We start from the raw sequence: 20,840 nt of genomic DNA on the forward strand, positions 1-20,840 counted from the left end.
CAATCCAGCTTCCTGCTAGTGAGATCCTGGAAGGCAGCAGGTGGTAACTCGAGTAGTTGAGGGGCTGGCATGATGGCACAGCAGGCTAGGCTGCCACCTGGGATGCCAGCATCCTATGTTGAGTCCCGGCTGCTCCACTTCTGCTCCAACTCCCTGCTAATACATCTGGGAAAAGCAGTAAGGTATGGATCCCTACCACCCATGTAGGAGACTTGGATGCAGTTCCAGGCTCCTGGCTTTGGCCTGGCCCAGCCCTGGCCATTGCAGCCATTTAGGGAGTAAAGCATCAGATGGAAAATTCTCTTTCCCTGTTGCTCTGGCAAACAAAATCTTCCAAAAAAGGAAAAGAAAAAAAACTTCAAAAAAAATCCAAAAAAGAATTCCTGGGATTTCATATTGAAAGCTTTTGCAAAAACCTTTAAATTTCATATTCTGAAACTCACAGTAATTTTAACTTTTATAATCTATTCTCAAGATTATCCCACAACAACCAAAACTTCCCATCCCAAACAGCTTCACTGTGAAACAAAATAGAGAAGGGGTATTCAGAAAAATGTCACATAAAGGGCTAGTGCCGTGGCTCAATAGGCTAATCCTCCACCTTGCAGCGCCGGCACACCAGGTTCTAGTCCCAGTAGGGGCACCGGATTCTGTCCCGGTTGCCCTTCTTCCAGACCAGCTCTGCTGTGGCGTGGGAGTGCAGTGGAGGATGGCCCAGGTCCTTGGGCCCTGCACCCCATGGGAGACCAGGATAAGCACCTGGCTCCTGCCTTCGGATCAGTGCGGTGCGCCAGCCACAGCGCGCCAGCTGTGGCGGCCATTGGAGGGTGAACCAACGGCAAAAGGAAGACCTTTCTCTCTCACTATCCACTCTGCCTGTCAAAAAAAAAAAAAAATGTCACCTAAAGGACTGTGGGACATGTCAGGCAACTCTGTGCAGAAGTCCCTAGAGGACAAACACGTGACTGTGACAATCAGAAAACCTTCTCTTATTGGAAGAACAGAAACTCCCTGTCAGGGAATTTTGGAACAAACAATGGTGAAGGAAAAAGAAGCTACATTTACAGGATCTACAAGTCTAGCCACAAAGAAGAAAATAGGGGGTAACCACAGACTCAAAAGTACCCCCAAGATTAGAGACTGGAAAACACTTGACAGAAGGAAAATCCCCAGGAAAGGAAACGGATGGCAGAGCTCCCAGCCAGCCACAGCGCCCCCTCCGGCGTCCGCACTGCCTCTCCTCCTGTACACAGCAGATGTCCCACGGCTCCCCAAATGCAGCATGCTCTTGCTCAACCAAATAGCCTGTGTTCCAACTGGCAGACACGTCCCTCAGTCTCCACTCTGAAACCCACCACCATTCCACTGGAGGTGACTTCCTCTAAGGACGATTCCTGAGTTCCCACCCCAGACTTCTCCATCAGAGCCTGGCTACACACATCACCACGTCCCACACTTCCTCCTTGGCATCTCCTGGACCATCACCTGACCATGTGAGGGCAGGTGCCTCCTCCAGCTCATTCCTTGCTATCCTCTGCAGCACCTTCACCACAAGGCCCAGACTGAGAGCCGGAGAGTGCAGGGAGAGGACACACTGGTTTGCAATGTGCAGTGCCAGCCCCTCCCCAAGCCTACTGATGGGCATCAGGACAAAACCCTGGGAGTTCCCCAGGGGCGCTGGTGGTGAGCAGCCCTGCTCCAGCATGAGAAGCCAAGTACAACCACAGGCTGTCTTTACCAGGACTTTGGTTCTCCAAAGTGCAAGTAGTTGATGCTGTATAAGTCCATGTCTTCGGTGTGCCAGGCAAAGGATGTCTTCCACATGCCGAAGTACAGGTATGGGGTGTTCACACCCTCAATAGTGATCCCGCTCTCCTTTTCCACCAAGTCCAGGATTGTTTTCAGCCGGCCAATATTCCACTCATCAACGTGCTGCAAAGGAAATCAAAGACAAATTACGTCTGAATATGAATGAAGGCCCCAAACCTAAACATCATAGAGAAGGTCACATCTGAGCTGTTACATCTGAGAAACCCACGTAATAATGTCAAGATAGTATGGATGGGGCAGGCATCATGGCGCAATAGGTTAAGCCACTGCTTGGGACACCCTCATCCCAAATCAGAGTGCCTAGGAACACAGTCCCACCTCCATTTCTGATCCAGCTCCCTGCTGATGCATCTGGGAGGCAGCAGGTGATGGCTCAAGTACTTGGGTTCCTGCCACCCACCTGGGAGACCTGAATGGAGTTCCTGTACCCAGCTTCAGTCTGGCCCAGACAAGGCTGTTGTGGGCATTTGAGGAGTGAACCAGCAGATGGGAGTCGATCACTATCTATTTGGCTCTCTTTCTCTCCTCATCCCTCTGCCTCTCAAATGAATAAATAAAACTTAAAAGAAACTAAAATTTGCAAAGTCCCTTTTCTGATTTGTAATGGTCAGCTGGGAACCTACCCACCCCCTCCAACTGCAGGATTGCCACACCCTGTGTCTCTGCCTCCATCCCAGATGCTTAATTAAAGCAACTTCCTGCCATTCATCCCCTTAAGCCTGAATTCCCACTACCCACCCCCAAATTGTTATCAACAAACTTGGAATACATTTTTTTTCTTTAAAGATTTATTGATTAGGCCGGCGCCGTGGCTCAATAGGCTAATCCTCCACCTTGCGGCGCCGGCACACCGGGTTCTAGTCCCGGTTGGGGCGCCGGATTCTGTCCCGGTTGCCCCTCTTCCAGGCCAGCTCTCTGCTATGGCCAGGGAGTGCAGTGGAGGATGGCCCAGGTGCTTGGGCCCTGCACCCCATGGGAGACCAGGAAAAGCACCTGGATCCTGGCTCCTGCCATCGGATCAGCGCGGTGCGCCGGCTGCAGCGGCGGCCATTGGAGGGTGAACCAACGGCAAAGGAAGACCTTTCTCTCTCTGTCTCTCTCTCTCACTGTCCACTCTGCCTGTCAAAAAAAAAAAAAAAAAAAAAAAAAAAAAAAAAAAAAAAAAGATTTATTGATTTATTTGAAAGTCAGAGTTACAGGGAGGGAGAAAGAGAGAGAAAAAGAGAGAGGGAGAGAGAGGTCTTCCATCTGCTGGTTCACTCCCCAATTGGCTGCGATGGCCAGAGCTGCACAGATCCAAAGCCAGGAGCCAGGAGCTTTTTCTGGGTCTCCCACGTAGGTGCAGGGGCCCAAGGACTTGGGCCATCTTCTACTGCTTTCCCAGGCCACAGCAGAGAGCTGGACTGGAAATGGAGCAGCTGGGACTCAACTGAACCGGCACCAACATGGGATGCCAGCACCACGGCGCTGGCCCCTTGGAATACATTCTTTAAACTCCTTCCTTCCAATAATTTATAAAACTATTAAGATTAATTTGCTTGGGGCCGACGCTGTGGCGCAGGCATCCCATATGGGTGCCAGTTTGAGTCCCGGCTGCTCCACTTCCAATCTAGCTCCCTGCGAATGGCCTGGGAAAACAGCAGAGGATGACCCAAGCACTTGAGCCCCTACACCTATGTGGGAGACCCGGAAGAAGCTCCTGGCTCCTGGCTTCAGCCTGAAACAGTTGTGGCCATCTGGGGAGTGAACCAGCAGATAGAAAATCTCTGTCTCTCCTTTCTCTATAACTTTGCATCTGAAATAAATAAAATCTTAAAAAATTGTAAAAGGCTTCCTTTGAAATTTTTTTTAAAAAAGAGATTAATCTGAGTGATAGTCCCTTAAATGCCATACACTTTTTTCAATTATCCAAAGATCATCTCAAGGGGCCAGCCTTGAGGCACACAAAAGGCTAGGCTATGGCTTGGGATGTTAACATCCCAATTCAAGGTGCTGGTTTGAGTCCCAGCTGCTCAGCTTCCAATCTGGTTCCTGCTGATGTGTCTAGGAGGCAGCAGGTAATGACTCAAGTACTCAGGTCCCTCCCACCCATGTGGAGGACCTGGATGGAGCTCCTGGCTCCTGCAGCCCACATGGGAGACCTGAATGGAGTTCCTGGCTCCTGCAGTCAGCCTGGCCCAGCCCTGCCTGTATTGACATTTTGCAGAGTTAAACACCAGATGGATCTCTTTTTCTCTGTGTCTCTTCCTCTCTGCTGCTCTGCCTTTCAACTAAATAAATCATTAAAAAAAAAATCTCAGATATCCCCCGTAACCAGATTTAAGGAAGTTTCTTATGCCAGAAACACTACATTCCAAACCAATGTTGGTTAAAATAGCTCCTGCTACAGAATCTTGTTTGAAGGTTCTAAAATTCTAAGTATATTTCCCTTCTTAACTACATACCCCTTTCATTAATCAGGGATATTTTTCCTTGCAGAAACCACACCACCTCTCCCACATTTCAATGGCGGTGATCCAACCCACCCTTTCAAAAACTCATCAGCTACCACCCACAGGCTATGCTAACAGCCTCTGAAAAGAACACCTTATCATCCAATTCACATGCAGAGTGGGAGAAGTGAAATCCAGTCACATGCAAAACCACCGACAATTAAGCTGTAGCACTTCAGCGGGTGGGAGATCATTCATTTGTTCACCTAACCCATTCACCAAACTGGTCTGAGATGCCTACTGTGTGCTGGACAGAAAAAGACAGTATTACATTACAAAAATGCTGCAGGCTTCCAGTGCACCTCACCTTTTCATAGAGAGTACCATTCACATCTGCACCATAAATGGGAGGGTTGAATGTGAGATTTTTCCAGTATTTCCGCTCAAGTTCTTCAAACTCACTGTAGCGTGGGGTACAGTACCTTTCAAAAGTCAAAAAGGAAATGTTGAATGACTTATGGGGACTAAGTTTTTCTTTTAAAATTTATCTATTTATTTGAAAGGCAGAGTTATAAAGAAGGGGAGAGAGAGATTTTCCATTTGCTGGTTCACTCCCAAATGGCAGCACTTGCCAGGGCTGGGCCCAGCTGAAGGAGCTGTACCAGAGTCTCCCAAGGGCAGGGGTGTGGGGAGGTATTTGCCAGGGCCCAAGCACTTGGGCCATCTTCCAATGCTTTTCAGGGAGCTGGATCAGAAACGGGGCAGCAGGATCTCAAACCAGTGCTAGCAAGCTGAGGCTCAACCCACTGCACCACAGTGGCAGCCTCAGGATTTAATTTTTGCCAAAGATTTATTTATTTATTTGAAAGGAAGAGTGACAGAGAAAGAGAGAGAGAGAAGAAAGAGATCTTCTTCCATGTACTGGTTCACTTTCCAAATGTCCACTAACAGCCAGGGCTGGGCCAGCTCTAAACCAGGTGCCATGTACTTGGGCTGCCTCCCAGGCACATCAGAAGGAAGCTGGATCCAAAGCAGAGTAACCAGGACTCCAACCAGCACTAAATGTGGCAAGTGCTGTGGCCCAGCAGGTTAAGCTGCCTCATGAGACAACTGCATCATGGCACTGATCCTGAGTTGCTGACCCACACAGACTGGAGACCCAGGTCTTAGCTTCAGTCTGGCTCTGCCCTGGTTGTTGAGGGCTTTTGGGGAGTGAACCAGCAGACTGAAGATCCCTCTCTGCCTTTCAAATAAAATGAAAATAAATCAAAATTTTTAAATGACAAAAAAGAATTCAGGGCTAAGAATCTGTTCTTTATGAGGATGAATGATATAAACCCAGGTCTAGCTACTTGAAAAGGAAAAGAAGTATCTTGAAAGAGAAAGCCTAGCATGTGTGTTGATGGGAAGAGAAGAGACACAGATGTCTGAAGTTCCTGGTGGAACCTATGTGAGAAACAGAAAGCAAATGAGCTTGGCCCCAGTGCACTGCTCGCAGACATAAAGAAAGACAGAGCCCTTCCTCTGCAGGGCACACTGCACTGTTCCATTTGCTCTTCTGTTAATCTACTCCCAGGCCAGCAGCAGCTACAGATGGAAGACCTCCATCAGAATGTGGCAAGTCAAATGAATAGACCAACAGTGGGAATAGCACGCACAAGACCTGATGGGAAAGTAGGAGCAAAGCGCTTCCAGAAGCGCGACTTCTGGGCTTAGCCATGGTGAAGGTTCGGGACACTACAGGCCGAAATCAAGACACGCACAGATCAGAAAGACTCTGAAAAAGCAGCCAGGGCAAAAGGGGGCATCCTGGGTAGAAACACGAAACTCAGGAGCAAAGTGGGAAGCGAGAAGGTGCAAGAAAGAGGATTAAGGAGCAGTCTGCCCAATGAGGGAAACAGGAGCGCGTTCCCTGGGAAGCTGAGGTGTGATGAGAGTGAAATATCACCAAGCTCAAAGACAGACAATGGAGAACAGGCATCAGAGCCGCTCCTAAAGCAGAGAAGCCTGTACAGACGGGAGCCAGAGACACGGAGACTGCAGTGAGCATGGCAGTTGGCCCACAGTTGGCTACTGTCGAAACGGAAAGGAGACAGCTCTCGAACATGACTCAAGTCAGGAGGGCCAAGAGGAGACAGGGAAACCAGGAAAGCCACGTTTTGATGAGCGAGTGGTATCAAGACATCCAGCAAAAGCTCTTCCAAACCACCTCTGCAACCGACATGATTCTCCTTCAGATGGGAAAACGGTGGGATTCTTTCCGACAACAATACAGGCAAGCTTGTGACGGACACAGTACCAACTTGGGGAACGCTGCCACAGAGCAGAGAGGGATGAGAAGCTGGGACAGCAGAGCTGCTATTCAGCAGGACAGGACAGCGAGGACAAAGTGCTCTCTGAAGTGCAATGACCACAGTCCCGGGGATGCCAAGACAGGAAAAGGTGTCCCCACTCACTTGTCGCTATTGGCTATCCTGCGGAACTCTCGAACGGTCATGGCTTTCTTCTGAATGTTGTACTGAGTGAAGAGACCAGACTGGCCTGTCACCAGCTGCTGGATGGGGGCAGGGATGACCAGATCATCAATGTCATCATACGACGCACGCGGCTTCCACTCTTTTGGAGGAACAACCTGTAGAGAACACAAGAAACAGGTGAGAAATCTAGCAGGCCAGAGTTCAGAAAGCCTGCAGGTTGCTACCAAGCCCACAGCTGCGTTCACTAGAAAGCGACTTGGATTCACCCACGCTCACCTGGACACAGAAGTCACACTGTCATGCTAACCTGGACACAGTCTGCCATCAGCTAGTGGCCTCCTTGCAATGGCCCCAGGTAATAAATAATACTTGCTCTCAACCTCAGCGTCTTATGTAGACACCAAAAGGAAGCTGAAGAGTTGATGCTCTCTCATTCTACCAGCCCAGGGCTCTTGTCTTAAAAAAAAAAAAAAAAAAAAAAAACAGGGGCCAGAGTTGTGGCACAGTGGGTTAAGCCGCTGCCTGACACACCAGCATCCCACACGACCACGGGTTTGAAACCTGGCTGCTCCATTTCCAATCCAGCTCCCAAGCTCATGTGCCTGGGAAAGCAGCAGGTGTGACTAGGCCCCTACAACCCATGTGGGAGATACAGATGGGAGTTCCAGGTTCCAGGCCTCGGACTGGCCTAGCCTAAGCCTGGTCTAACTCTGGCCATTTAGGGAGTGAACCAGCAGATCGAAGACCTCTGTGTGTGTGTGTGTCTCTAACTCTGCTTTTCAAATAAATAAATTTTAAAAACACCACCACCACAATTTTACTTGATTTGGTCAACTCTACACATGAATAAAAGTTTCCTTTTCTCATACACCAGATTGCAGTCTATTTACAAGAAAGTTCAACCTCAAAAACCTAATCTTCAAGTTAAATATATTAAGTAAATCCACTCTGTGGAATACTATACAATTTTTTTATTAGCAAATATTTTATGATATGTTTTATATTAAGGGAGAAAATAAGCACACACATATACATAGACGTAGACATATGCTATTACTATTCACATCAAGCAACACTGGAAAAATAAAGTATGGTAAAAGAGGTGGGAGTGAGACTTTATCTACCTTCTAAAAGAATTTTGTTCCTATCCATGTAGGTTACCTATTCCAATAACAATAAATTAAGCTAGTTAATATGCAAAAGAGAATGAGTGGAGTCCCTAATTGACCTAGAAGAAGGAACACACATTGTAAAAAGAAAAAGGAAAAAAGAACACACAAACCAACACAACACAGGAATACATATGGCATGATCCCATTCTTTTTTTAAAACAAAACAAATAACACTGCATGTGTATAGATTTGTGTGAGCAGAGAAAAAGATGTGGAAGGAGCTATTAACACTGATTACCTTAAGGAGATGGCACTGGAGACTGCAGATGAGGATTAGCCTTCTCTTTACACATCTCTGAATTATTTAACTTGTAACACAAACACACTCATTTGTAATTTTTTAAACTGATAAGTCAAAACAAAAACCCACAAATGCACCGTAACACTGCACTGTGGGTCCTGGCTGCTGCCGCTGTGTGCGAGCCTTCACCCAGCAGTAGCCAGCTCCACCTAAGAGCAAACATGGAGCCGACTGGAGGCTCCAGGGTCCAAGGCTGATCTTGGGCTCTGTAATCAAGGTCTTTGCTCTTTTTTTTTTTTTTTTCGTTTTGCATATTGAAAAAGTAACACATGCACATGGCAGGAAATTCAATCAGCATAAACAGTGTAAAAAGTCTCCTCTAAGTTTCTTGAAGATGCTTCCAGAAATGTAGCCATTTTATCTTTGGGGACTCAAAAACTTTAATGTGACAGATACAGGAAGGAAGGGCTGCTTTGACTTGGGGAAAAAATAACTGGTCCAATTCATAGAAGAAAGTACAAACCAGAAACCAATTTCAAATGAACAAGGACGAGAATACTCATGTTGGCTAGCTAGTGCATTCTCTCCCCTTGAAGAAAGTCCAAAGGGGAAGCCAAATTACTGTCAGAGCACCTAAAGAGACTGAAATGAGAGCAAGAGAAGTCGAGAGCTCAGTGATGGGCAAAAAACAAAAGCACCCAGCTCCACCTAGGCGGGTCCCCTTCTGTGAGGATTCCAAGCAGCTTCTCCTCACTGAGAAAGCAGAGTCTTCAGATGTTAACAACTGAAATTAACTTGCAAATAGGACAGCATTCCTTGAAGTCACCGCCCCACCCCAATCTTCAGGAACACCTAGGGCTGGCCTCCACGGAGGAAGTAGCTCACTGCTCCTTACCTTGGCTAGCCCAGCCCGGTGGGCACCTTGAGATTCAATGTAGGCAATGTATCTGCTGAAGTTCCGGAACTCTTCCATGGTCGGATAAAAGGTCATTATGCGAGCGCTGGGATTCAGGGTTTCCGATTCAGAAGTCATTTTCCCTCCTTTTTAGGTCACTTTGGCCAAACAAGAATCTGAAGAAGTACATTGAGAGCACATTATAAAAATGTAATCAAAAGCAAATGCTGGGGCCATGTCCTGGTACAGCAGGTAAAGCCACCACCTGTGAAGCTGGCATCTCATAGGGGCACCTGTTCATGTCCCAGGGGCTCCACTTTTCATCCAGCTCCCTGCAAATGCGCCTGGGAAAGAAGTGGAAAATGGCCCAAGTGCTTGGGCCCCTACCACCCACGTGGGAGACCCAGGATAAACTTCTGACTCCTGGCTGCTGTCTGGCCCAACCCTAACCACTGCATCCATGTAGGGAGTGAGCCAACAAATGGAAGGTATCTCTCTCTGTCTCTGTAACTCTGCCTTTCAAATAATTTTTAAAAAAATTGCTGGGACTGTCAGTGCTGAAAATAGTAGATGATAGTGAACTTCTGAAACATTAAGACCTGACACCTGGAATGTGGCTCTAGAAGTCATTTAAATGAACTAGATTAGAAGTGCACACAGTAACAGTTCCCTTCAAAAAGAACCAGATATATCAAACTGCATGTATCCAAATCTCACTTAAACAGAGACACTGTTTCATCTTAAAAAGAGAAACTATAACCATTTGATCTTTCATCCAAAAGATACAGCTGACCACCCCTCCCACCATCACTCTATCCTAATCTTTTCAAGTTACTCCCTTATACACACCTTGCTAATCACTTCTCAGAGTGCTGACATACTACAACCTGATTTTAACAGCCACCCATGGGCTCTTTTCTAGGGCATAGTTTAAAATAGGAGTCTAGATTTCAAAGGTGAGTTACCTGGTTACAAAATTACAATGTCTAAGTGTTTAAAAAGTACTCTGAAAGGAGTAGCTTGACTTGAGATTTTAAAAGTGAAAATTGTCCTCCTACCTAAAACAAGCTGTCTTTTCAGCAGTCCTTAAGTCAAGCGAGAGACAAGTTCAAATGCACTGTACCCAGAACTCAAAGGACAAAATTAACAGGCAATAAACTGGCAATACAGGGCAAACTTCATAACAGAAGGCAAAATGAATGCTTTCGGATGAGGCCTGCAGCTAAGCAAGTGCATTCCCACCCCAGCTAAAAGGCAGTTTAGAAGCAAAAATAGTAATACTCTTGCCTCTATGGACTTCAAGTGGTCAGCAGAACTGCATTTCCTGCCCCCCCGCCCCAGTCTGGGGTCCAGAGTCATCACAGTCCTGCTCCAAGACTCCCTTGAAGCTGGATAACTCAGGAAAAAACTGCCTCCAACCCACCAGCAATCTAGCACAAAATTGGAAACAGCATGTGCACGAGAGTAGACAAATTGTACTGCCTGCGTCTCCCAGGCTTCCATTCTACCAAAAATAAGCTGTGCTCCCGGCCAGGTGCTTTCCATGAACCTTGCAGAAACTGCGCGGCAGGTATACTGTTATACCGGTTTTACATACCAGGAAATCTGCCCACAGCCCACTTTCCATTACTCTACACTGCCTAACGCCTAACTCCACCTGGACCACATCCTTTCCAAGGGCAGATCCAAGTACGGAGGAACCTGAGCTTATACAATGCTGAGGACTTTCTTTAAAAAAAAAAAAAAGAAGAAGAAGAAGAAAGAAAGAAAAGAAAAGAAAGAAAGAAAGAAAGAAAGAAAACAGAGTCCAAAAGTAAGCTTCCGCAAACGTTAGAAACACACTCGCATCCACACAGGGCTGGGACCCGACCCTGGGCCCTGAAAGGGGCCCGTTCGGGGCTTCATCCGCCTCTGGCCCTATTCATCTTTGTACGCCCAGACCTAGAACAATGCACGGCACGGAGCATGCATTCGGAGGCTGCTCAGTTACTGCTTTTCTCCCTCACCTCAGCTGCTCACCCTCTTTCTTCAACCCCAGGACTCCATCCCCCCGACCTAGGCCGTGGGGAAAGCTCCCGTTCCAGGACACCCTTCCTCCTGCACCCAGCAACAAAGCCGAGTGGTTCGAAAGCACCGGCTCCGGAGTCCCAACTTTGAATACAGATCAGGTCGCTGCCATTTCTCACCTGAGCGACCTTGCTCGCGCGCGCGGATACACGCTCAGTTTCTCCACCTGTACAATGGGGATCCTAACCCCCGGCCCCGCCGTGGTTAACTCAGATGATGCAAGCGAAACACCAAATACTAGGCCCGGTACCTCAACCACTCAATAAAGGCAGCTGCTACTAACCACCACCTCCAGCGCCCGCACCCTCCCCGCGCAGCCGCTCCCGCCGGCGCCGCGCCAAACACAGCCCCCTACTCCCAAGATCCCCGATCCTCACCAAGAACAGGTCCGGCCCCTCCCGGCCCCGCCGCCTAGGCGAGTGAGGCCCGGCCGCAGGAAGAAGAAAATAAGGCCCAGTGGACCCGCCCCCCTCTCCCGACGTTCATTGGCCGCAAGAGATTGGAAAGGACCAATCGCATGACTCATTTTAGAAGCTCCTTCTCCCATTGGATGAGAAACATGCCGATCACTCACCGCTCAAGAACCACCCCACTGCCCCTCCCCCACCGGAGCCCAGGGTCAAGGCCACGGCAGCAACAAACCTAAAGGAATCCAAAATTCTTTGGTTCTCACCTAAAGCCCAAAGCCCCGGCAGGGCCCAGGCCCGTTTTCTGCTGTTGCCCCTAGCCGAACCCACTGCTTTAGCTGTAGGCAAAGCACGAAGCTCCGCCTCCTCGAGAGTCGCCCTCTGCGCAGCCGCACGGGGCCCCACACATCAACCAATGCGAGGCTGGCTATCGACTCTACGCTAGCCAATGAGCACGCTCCGGAGCCGCCTCCGGGTCTGGGAATGTCGGTCTGCTCAGCCTATCAGCGCCGGCTCGGGCTGTTGCCAGGGGGAAACGCCGTACCACTCGGGACCATGGCCACTGAGCGTCCCGGCTGGGTCGGGGAGCTGGCCAATCACGGGCGGGCCTCTGGCCGCCCGTAACTAATCGGGGTTGAAAGTGGCGAGGACCTAGGAATGGGCCGGTCGTGTAGGTGAATGGGGACGGTGAGGATGTTCCAGCGAGAGGCTGGGCCAAAGTTGTCTTGGGGTGAGCAGTCCCTTTGCGTGCGGTTGAAGTGCGATGGAAGCCCGTAGGGGGACAGCTTGCGAGGTCCCGGAGGCCTCATAAGGCCACCAACCGCCCCGGTTTGTCCAAAGTCCTTGGCCGCCGAGCCGGGACAGCCCCTGAAGGGGAAAGAGCCCCCGTGGGTCCCCAGAACAGGTCCAGAGGGGGAAGGGGCGTGCCCTTAGGGTCGCTAACCTCTCTCTCCTCTGTGAGCAGAGCTTTGGGGGTCATTAGGGCAGCTCTTGGGGCAGGGCAGGGTCCTGGAGAACCATTAGAACACTTGGGGAGGGTAGGGGCGGTTTGGGGGTCCTTAGAGAGTTCCTAGACCACCTGGACAAAGAGCGGTGGGGAGGGAGGCCTCACGGGGTGCTCTTGTAGGTCAGACGGGAAAGTGAAGTACTTGGGCGGGCTCCGGCACTGCGGATGGGACGCCGCCTGGGTCTGGGGGTGCCTGCGTTCCATGCTCGCCATCCCAGCTTCCTGCCAATGCGCACAGAAGCGGCAGGCGTCCTGCCACCCACGCGGAAAGCCCAGATTGAGTTCCTGGCTCCTGGCTTCCCCCTGACCCAGCCAGCCTCGTTGGGGGCATCTGGGAAGACCTGCCGATGGGGGATTTCTCTCTCTCCGCTTTTCAAATGAATTTTTAAAAAGAAAGTAAGAGGAGCCGGTGCTGTTGGCGTAATGGGTTAACGCCCTGGCCTGGAGCGTCGGCATCCCACATGGGCGCTGGTTCGAGACCAGGCTGCTCCACTTCCGATCCAGCTCTCTGCTGTGGCCTGGAAAAGCAGTAGGAAGATGGTCGAAGTCCTTGGGCCCCTGAACCCACGTGGAAGACCCGGAAGAAGCTCTTGGCTCCTGGCTTCGGATCAGCACAGCTCCAGCCGTTGCAGCCAATTGGGGAGTGAACCATCGGATGGATGGAAGACCTCTCTCTCTCTCTCTCTCTGCCTCTCCTCTCTCTGTGTAACTCTGACTTTCAAATAAATAAATAAATCTTTATAAAGAGAGAGAGAGAGAGAGAGAGAGAGAGAGAAAAGAAGAAAGAAAACCCTAGGGGAGTGTTTGGTGCAGTGGTTAGATCGCTGTGTGGGACATCCACATTCCTTATTACAGTGTCTGTGATCAAGACCCACCTCCGCTTCTGATCCAGCTCCCTGCTAATGCACCTGAGAGGCCACAGATGATTGCTCAAGTACTTGGGTTCCTGCCACCCACCCAAGGAGCCAAGATGGAGTTCCTGGTTCCTGGCTTTGGACTGGCCCAGCCCCAGCTGTTGCTGGCTTTTGAAGAGTGAACCAGTGGCTGAAAGAGTCTCTCCCCCCCCCCTCTCCTTCACTCCCCTTCCGTGTGTGTGTGTCCGTGTCCGTGTCCCTCTATCACTCTGCCTTTCGAATAAATTAATACTTTTTAAAAAGAAAGAAAACATGTTGATGTCCTCATGACTGTTTGTCCTTTGCCCCCTTCTTCACACCCTCCTTGGATGTTCTGGTTCCACAGTTCACCAGCAGCGTGACCTAGGGCAAACTATTTGATTTCTCTAACCCTCAGTTTTCTCATCACTGAAATCAGAATCGTACTTTCCTCTCTCGGCTGTGAGAATGGAATGGGATATAAGTGAGGCAGTGGGATGAGGTCAAGCAAAGATCTAATTGATAGGCAGTAAGTGCTTAGCAAATGTTAGCTGTGATGATAATGATGAAGATGATATAAGTGCTAACCACTCAGCCTGAAACAAGAGCTCGATACACTCTCTTAGGTTTCACTCTCCTGTACACTGCTGATGCCCATTCTATGCCCCCAGCTCAGTCTTCTCTCCTGAGCTCAGATCCCTGGGCCCTGCTCTCTGGACCCTTCCTGGATGTCCTACAGATAATCTAAAACCCTCATGCCCAGAACTAATCTTGCCCCTCCACCTGCTAAGTGTTCTAGCTTGGTAGTGGAGCAGCCATCCACCGGATGGCGTACGCCAGAAACCAGTGTCCAATGAGGAATTGCTTGATGCAGGCATTACCTCACCCTGTGCAGAGTGCCACAAAGTGAGGGCTTTACAAATGTGTGGATTCACTCACTGTCTGTCTTCTTCCACCAGATAAAATCTCAAACATATCACTTTGGTCTTAGTGGTAATATGACTTAGGAATGTGTTCCACTGCCAGAGATCAAAAAATGTAACAGTGGCTTAAACAAGTACAAGGTTATTTTTCTCAGGTCATAAGAGGTCTGGAGGTGAGTGAGCACTGTCTCAATGCTCAACAAAGTCAGATCACCGGCTCATTCCATCGCTCTCCGTCATCCTTTGCAATTTTGCTTTAGCCTCATATATGTACTTCACGGTTAAAAGGTGATTGCTGCAGCTCCAGACATCCTGTGCACATGCTTGGGGGATAGGAGGAAAGAGACAGTGGCAGCAGCACCTGTTCCTTCTATCAGACCAGCAAAATGTCAACCAGAATCTTCCCACCTGTGAGTGAACAGCCCTTTCCTTGCCCTTGCAGTATTTACAGCATAGGGTGGGAGACTACATGAAACAATTTCTCACAAAAGGAAATGGATTTACAAAAGTTGTGCTTGCTATGAAAAAAGAGAGACTTGCCCACAATGGCAGCAGGACTTGGAAATAAAACCCTGCCATGGCATAAAACATGTGCTGTGTTCCTAGCCGAGGGATTTTCCTGGAGCTTCATTTTATCCAGCACTCAGCACAGTAGCTAGCACATAGTAGGGCCTGATGTAACTAATAATAATGGTAATATTCCCTTAAAATTTAACTACATTGACTATGCTGCTATTATGTTCCAAACACTGTACTAATTGTTTTATATACACAAAAATTGCTTATGTTTAGATACATGTTGTCATTAACAACTTTTAAGGGTGTAATTGAAAGATTTTTAAATAAATTTGCCGAGCTGTACAACCACCACCCAATCCATTTTGGAGCATTTCCCTCGCCTCCCTGAAATCTGCCACCTCTGTGAGATTGCTGGAGCCTGGTGGCCGTCTGTCCCTATTCCCAGGCCCGCCCCCAGGCAACTGCTAGTCTACTCTGCGTCTCTCTAGATTTGCCTTCTCCGGATATTTCATATAAATAGAACCAGCAATCTGTGGTCTTTTGTGTCTGGTTTCTTTCACTGAGCATAAGTTTTTGGAGATTTACCCATGCCACAGCACGCCTCAGTATTTCCTTCCCTTCTATTGTTGAATACTATGCCATTGTAGTATTGATGGACATTTGGATTGCTTCCACCTTTCAGCTATTATGAATAACGCTGCTATGAACATTTGCATGCAAGTCTTTGCGTGAATGTATGTTTGCATTTCTCTTGGATAGATAACTAGGAGTGAAATAATTGCTGGGTTGTATAGTACATTTATGTTTATCTTTGAAAGAAACTGCCAAACTGTTTTCTAAAATGGCTGTACCATTTTACATTCTCATCAACAATATAGGAAGATTTCCATTTCCCCACATCCTTGCCAACGTTTTCATATTGTCTGTCTTTGTGATTATAGCCATTCTAGTGGGCGTGAAGCAGTATCTCATTGTGGTCTTAATTTGCATTTCCCTAATGACTAATGATGTTGAGCATCTTTTATGTGCTTATTAGTCATTCATATATCCTCTTTGGTGAAATATCTATTCAAATCTTTTGTCTGTTTTTTAATTAGGTTGTTTATCTTCTTCTTATTGACTTGGAAGGGTTCTTTATATATTCTGGATACAAATCGTTTATCAGATATAGGCTTTATAAATATTTTCTTCATGCTGCTGGCTTGTCTTTTCATTTTCTTTAGAGTACCTTTTGAAGCACAAGAGTTTTTAATTTTGACGAAGTTCAGTTTATCAATTTATTTCATAAATTGTGCTTTCAGCACACTGATGTTAACTCTGACATAGTTATGTCCTGTCTCTACAATATACCCAGAATGCAGCACTTCCCTCCACCCTCACTGCTGCCACCCTGGTCCAAGCCATCTGTAGCCTGAATCAGGCAATTGCACAGCCTGCTTCTGCCCTTGCCCCTGCACACAGAGAGAGTCAGATCATGTTACTGCTCTTAAACCATCAGATACTTCCCACCTCTGGAGAGAAGCCAAGCCCTCTAATAGCCAACTAACAATCTCCAGGCAGCTCCTCCCCCACCTCACCCCTCCAGCTCCCAGTTGCAGCCGCAGGTCTGAATGCTGAAATGTCACCTCCTCAGTGAAGCTTCCCATGCCCACTCTGATGAGCTTTGTTTGTTTATTTGTTGTTCAGTTCTCTCCATTAGAATACCTTCTGCATGGGGACAAACATCTTTGTTCACTGCCACCCTTGGCCCTTGGCACTGCCCTGCCTCTTTGTATGTGCTCACTAGACATTTGTAGAGTGAACGAACGATGTATTCCTTCATTTCATCCACACAGTGAACTTCTGAAGACAGCGCCATTTCTGCCCGCATTTTGTGCCTGAGGACACGAGGGTGAAGTGAGCAGTAGATCTGCTGAATGCTGAGTGCGAGAGAGGGCACGAGGGACTGACTCCGTGACCAGGAAGGACTATGTTGAAATTCTGATGATGCCTCTGGCCCCTCACCTCTGGACCAGTCACTCTCCCACCCTTGCTTTGGCAACAGCTGCTGACAGTAATCACTCTTCTCTGGGACTCTGGCTGGCTCTGGGCAAAGGGCGCCTGGAAACAGAAGCCCTGAGAGTAAGTGCCAGGAAGGCATCGTCCTACGGCCTGACCTGCCCAGCCCCAGCCCCAGCCCCGGAGGAGGGGGCCTCTGCAGCCACTTCAGTCCACGGAAGGAGGACAGAATTCAGCCTTAATTAAGCCTCATGGACAAAGTCAGTTGGGAAGACAAGGACCTTCTAGCCTATGATACACAAAATACATATACACAAACAAATATAAAAATGCATAGAGACAGACAGGCACACACCCGCAAGGACACTTACGAGCTCTGATCTACTCTCTGCCCTGCAGAGATTGGCTCAGTGTCCTAGGCAAAGGTGCAACACGAGGCACCCCATGGACCATGTCTACTTCATATTCACTCCGTTATCCTTTGCTTCCACCGTCTGTTCTATTTGTTGTTTATCTCAGGCACTAAAATATCTTCCTCTCGAAGTCAAAACTCATCTATTCTTTTTTTTTTTTTTTTTAGATTTATTTGATTTAATTGAAAGGCAGCATTACAAAAAGAGAGAGAGAGAAACAGACAGAGATGGAGAGACATTCCATCTGCTGCAATGACCAAGGCTAGGCCAGGAGCTTCTTCCAGGTCTCCCATGTGGGTGCAGGGACCCAAGCACTTGGGCCATCCTCTACTGCTTTCCCAGGCCATAGCAGAGAGCTAGATTGAAAGTGGATCAGCCAGGATGCAAACCAGCACCCATATGAGATGCTGGCACTGCAGGTGGTGGCTTTACCCGCTATGCCACAGTGCTAGCTCCCTTGGGCTCGCTTTCAAAACCATATCTCAAATTTTTCTCTTACCCCATCACATTTCACCCAGGCCCCAACTTGACAAGTCCCCACTTTGACTCTTCTCCCTCCCACTTGTTTTCCAAATAACTGTCAGAGTGATATTTTTAAAAGGGTAATATTGGGGGCCAGTGCTATGGTGTAGAGGTTAAGCCTCCGCTTGCAGTGTCAGTATCCCATATAGGTGCTGGTTATAGTCCCTGGCTACTCCATTTCTAATCCAACTCCCTGCTGGTGTGTCTGGGAAAACAGCAAAAGATGGCCCAAGTACTTGAGGCCCTGTACCCATGTGGGAGACCCAGAAGAGACTCCTGGCTCCTGGCTTTGGCCTAGCCCATCCCTGGCTGTTGCTGCCGTTTAGAGAGTGAACCAGCAGATAGAAGATCTCTTTCTCCCATTCTCTCTGTATCTCTACCTTTCAAATAAATAAATCTTTTTTTTAAAAAAATGGGTAATCTTGGGGCTGGCATTGTGTCATGGCAGCTTAAGTCGCTGCCTGTGATGCCAGCAACCCATATGGGTACCAGTTCATGTCCCAGCTGCTCCATTTCTGATCCAGCTCCCTGATCATGGCTTGGGAAGCAAAAGATGGCCCAAGTGTTTGGTGAGCCCCTGCTACCTGTGTGAGAGACCTGATTGAAGCTCCTGGCTTTAGCTTGGCCCATTTCTGGTCATTACAACTATTGGGGAGTGAACCAGTGGAAGGAAGACTTCTCTCTCTATCTTTTCCTCTCTGTCTATAACTCTGACTTTCAAAATAAATAAATATTTTTTTTTAAAAAATGGGGGGTAATCTTATTAACTCTCTGCCTGTTGGAAGCCATTTTAAAGGTTCCAGTGCAATCTGCACAATTCCGAGTCCCTCACCCTCCATGATTTGGCCCTTGCCACTGCTCCATCCTCTTCTGCCCAGCCCTTCCCTTGTTCTCTGGCCTCCAGCCAAGCTGACACTTGTTCTTTTTTTTTTTTTTTTTTTTTCTGTTCTTTTTCAAAGATTCATTTATTTGAAATGAAGAGTGACACAGAGAGAGGTAAAGACAGAGAGAGAGAGAAAGAGATCTTCCATCTGCTGCTGCACTTTCCAAATGGCTGCAACAGCTGGGGCTGAGCCAGACTGAAGCCAAGAGCCATGGGTTCCATCTGGGTCTCCCACAGGGGTAGCAGGGGCCCAAGCACTTGGCCATCTTCCACTGCCTTCCCTGGCACATTAGCAGGGAGCTGGGTCAGAAGTAGAGCAGCTGAGACTCCAACCAACACTCTGATATGGGAAGATGGCATCACAGGCAGCAGCTTAACCCCCTGTGCCACAGTGCCGGTCTTCTTTGTTCTGCTTTGCTAAAACACTCCCTGAAGGCACGATGCTTCTTTCAGTGCACCTCACATTTTTCCCACAAAACGTCTATGACAGCCGTGATCATATGTAACCTTTCTTTTTCTAAAAGAGAAATTTTATTCTTCATTTTTATTCATTTTATTTGAAAGGTGGGGGGAGAGAGAGAGAGAGAGAGAGAGAAATCCTATTCACTGGTTCACTCCCCAAATGCCCACATCAGCCATGGCTGTCTGGCTAAAGCCAAGAGCCCAGAACTCAATTCAGGTATCCCATGTGAATGGAAGGAACCAAGTACTTGAGCCATCACCTCTGCCTCCCAGGGTGTGCATTAGCAAGAAGCAGGAATCAAAAGCAAACCTGGGACTCAAATCCAAACACTCCAATATGGCATGAGAGTATCCCACACAGCATTTATCTGATGTGTCAAACACGCATTTGTTTTCTTTCTTTTCTTTTTTTTCTTTTCAATTCATTTTTATGGGACCAGTGCTGTGTCTTATCAGGTAAAGCTGCCACCTGCAATGCCGGTATCCCATATGGGTGCCAGTTCGAGTCCCAGCTGCTCCATTTCTGATCCAGCTCCCTGTTATGGCCTTGGAAAGCAGTAGAAGATGGCCCAAGTGCTTGTGCCCTTGCACCTGCATGGGAAACCCGGAAGAAGCTCCTACCATTTAGGGAGTGAAACAAAGAATGGAATCTCTCTCTCTCTGCTGCTGCTGCCTCTTTTTAATTCTGCCTTTCAAATAAATAAGTAAATAAATATTTTTTAAAATTCATTTTTATTTATTTACTCTTTAATCTGAGAGGCAGAGAAAAAAAGAGAGAGAGAAAGAGAATTCTCTCATCCACTGGTTTCTTCCCCCAAATACCTGCAGCCAGGAGTTCAGAACACCATCCCAATCTCCCATGTGGTGGCAGAACCTGATTACTTGAGCCATCACCACTGCCTCCCAGGATCTACACTGGTGGAAAGCTGGAATCAAGAGCTGGATATCCAACCCAGGAACTACAACATGGAATGCAGGCATTTATTTTATTTTATTTTATTTTTAAGATTTATTTATTTTAATTCAAAGGCAGAGAGAGAGTCCTCCACTTGTTGGTTCACTCTCCAGAATGGTCACAATGCCCAGGGCTGGGCCAGGCTAAAGCCAGAAGCTTGGAATCCCATCTGGGTCTCCCACCTGGGTGGCAAGGGCCCAAATACTTGGGCCATCCTCCACTGCTTTCCCAGGCACATTAACAGGGAGCTGGATTGGAAGCAGAGTATCCAGGATTAGAACTGTCATCCATATGGGACAGAAGTGTGGCAGGCACTGTGCTACAATGCTGGCCCTAGGATGCAGACATTTTAATTGGCATCTGCCCCTTAAATTTTAACAATGTGGGGAAAATGCTTTCACATTTAAATACTTGGTGATGCTAGCAGGTATTATTATAGCACTAATCAGTATATATCATATGTTTGTTGGACTTGAGTTTTGTTGTTGTTATTTTATTTATTTATTTATTTGACAGGCAGAGTGGACAGTGAGAGAGACAGAGAGAAAGGTCTTCCTTTGCCGTTGGTTCACCCTCCAATGGCCGCAGCGGCCGGCACATTGCGCTGATCCAAAGGCAGGAGCCAGGTGCTTCTCCTGGTCTCCCATGCGGGTGCAGGGCCCAAGCACTTGGGCCATCCTCCACTGCACTCCCGGGCCATAGCAGAGAGCTGGACTGGAAGAGGGGCAACCAGGACAGAATCTGGCACCCCGACCGGGACTAGAAC

At 48.1% G+C, this 20,840-nt stretch overlaps 1 protein-coding gene and 1 long non-coding RNA gene across 9 annotated transcripts in view; one reads left to right on the forward strand and one right to left on the reverse strand.

The window, feature by feature from the left end:
- Positions 1–11,934, reverse strand: part of KDM4A (lysine demethylase 4A) — a 47,663-nt gene extending 35,729 nt beyond the window's left edge. The window contains exons 1-5 of one of the 4 annotated variants that reach the window (XM_008265389.5): positions 11,788–11,934; positions 9,048–9,223; positions 6,719–6,894; positions 4,630–4,744; positions 1,739–1,932 (exon numbers count right to left, since the gene is read on the reverse strand). In XM_008265389.5, coding sequence (XP_008263611.1) covers positions 1,739–1,932; positions 4,630–4,744; positions 6,719–6,894; positions 9,048–9,185 — 623 coding nt within the window. In that variant the 5' untranslated portion in view covers positions 9,186–9,223; positions 11,788–11,934. The other 3 variants (XM_089300806.1, XM_002715165.6, XM_089300805.1) reach the window with 3 other exon arrangements.
- A 98-nt stretch (positions 11,935–12,032) lies between these two features.
- Positions 12,033–13,692, forward strand: LOC127493465 (uncharacterized). 5 transcript variants are annotated; one of them, XR_016211062.1, is made up of 2 exons: positions 12,033–12,251; positions 13,383–13,692. It is a non-coding gene; the product is annotated as an uncharacterized LOC127493465 (long non-coding RNA). The 5 variants fall into 5 exon arrangements; XR_007923655.3 differs by having other exon boundaries at positions 12,043–12,251; positions 13,032–13,692; XR_016211064.1 differs by having other exon boundaries at positions 12,050–12,251; positions 12,925–13,692.
- Positions 13,693–20,840: the final 7,148 nt, after the last annotated feature.

The sequence above is a fragment of the Oryctolagus cuniculus genome, chromosome 7 (genome assembly GCF_051225735.1).
Source record: "Oryctolagus cuniculus isolate XC-2025 breed Fujian yellow rabbit chromosome 7, ASM5122573v1, whole genome shotgun sequence".
In the NCBI taxonomy this organism is placed as follows: domain Eukaryota; kingdom Metazoa; phylum Chordata; class Mammalia; order Lagomorpha; family Leporidae; genus Oryctolagus; species Oryctolagus cuniculus.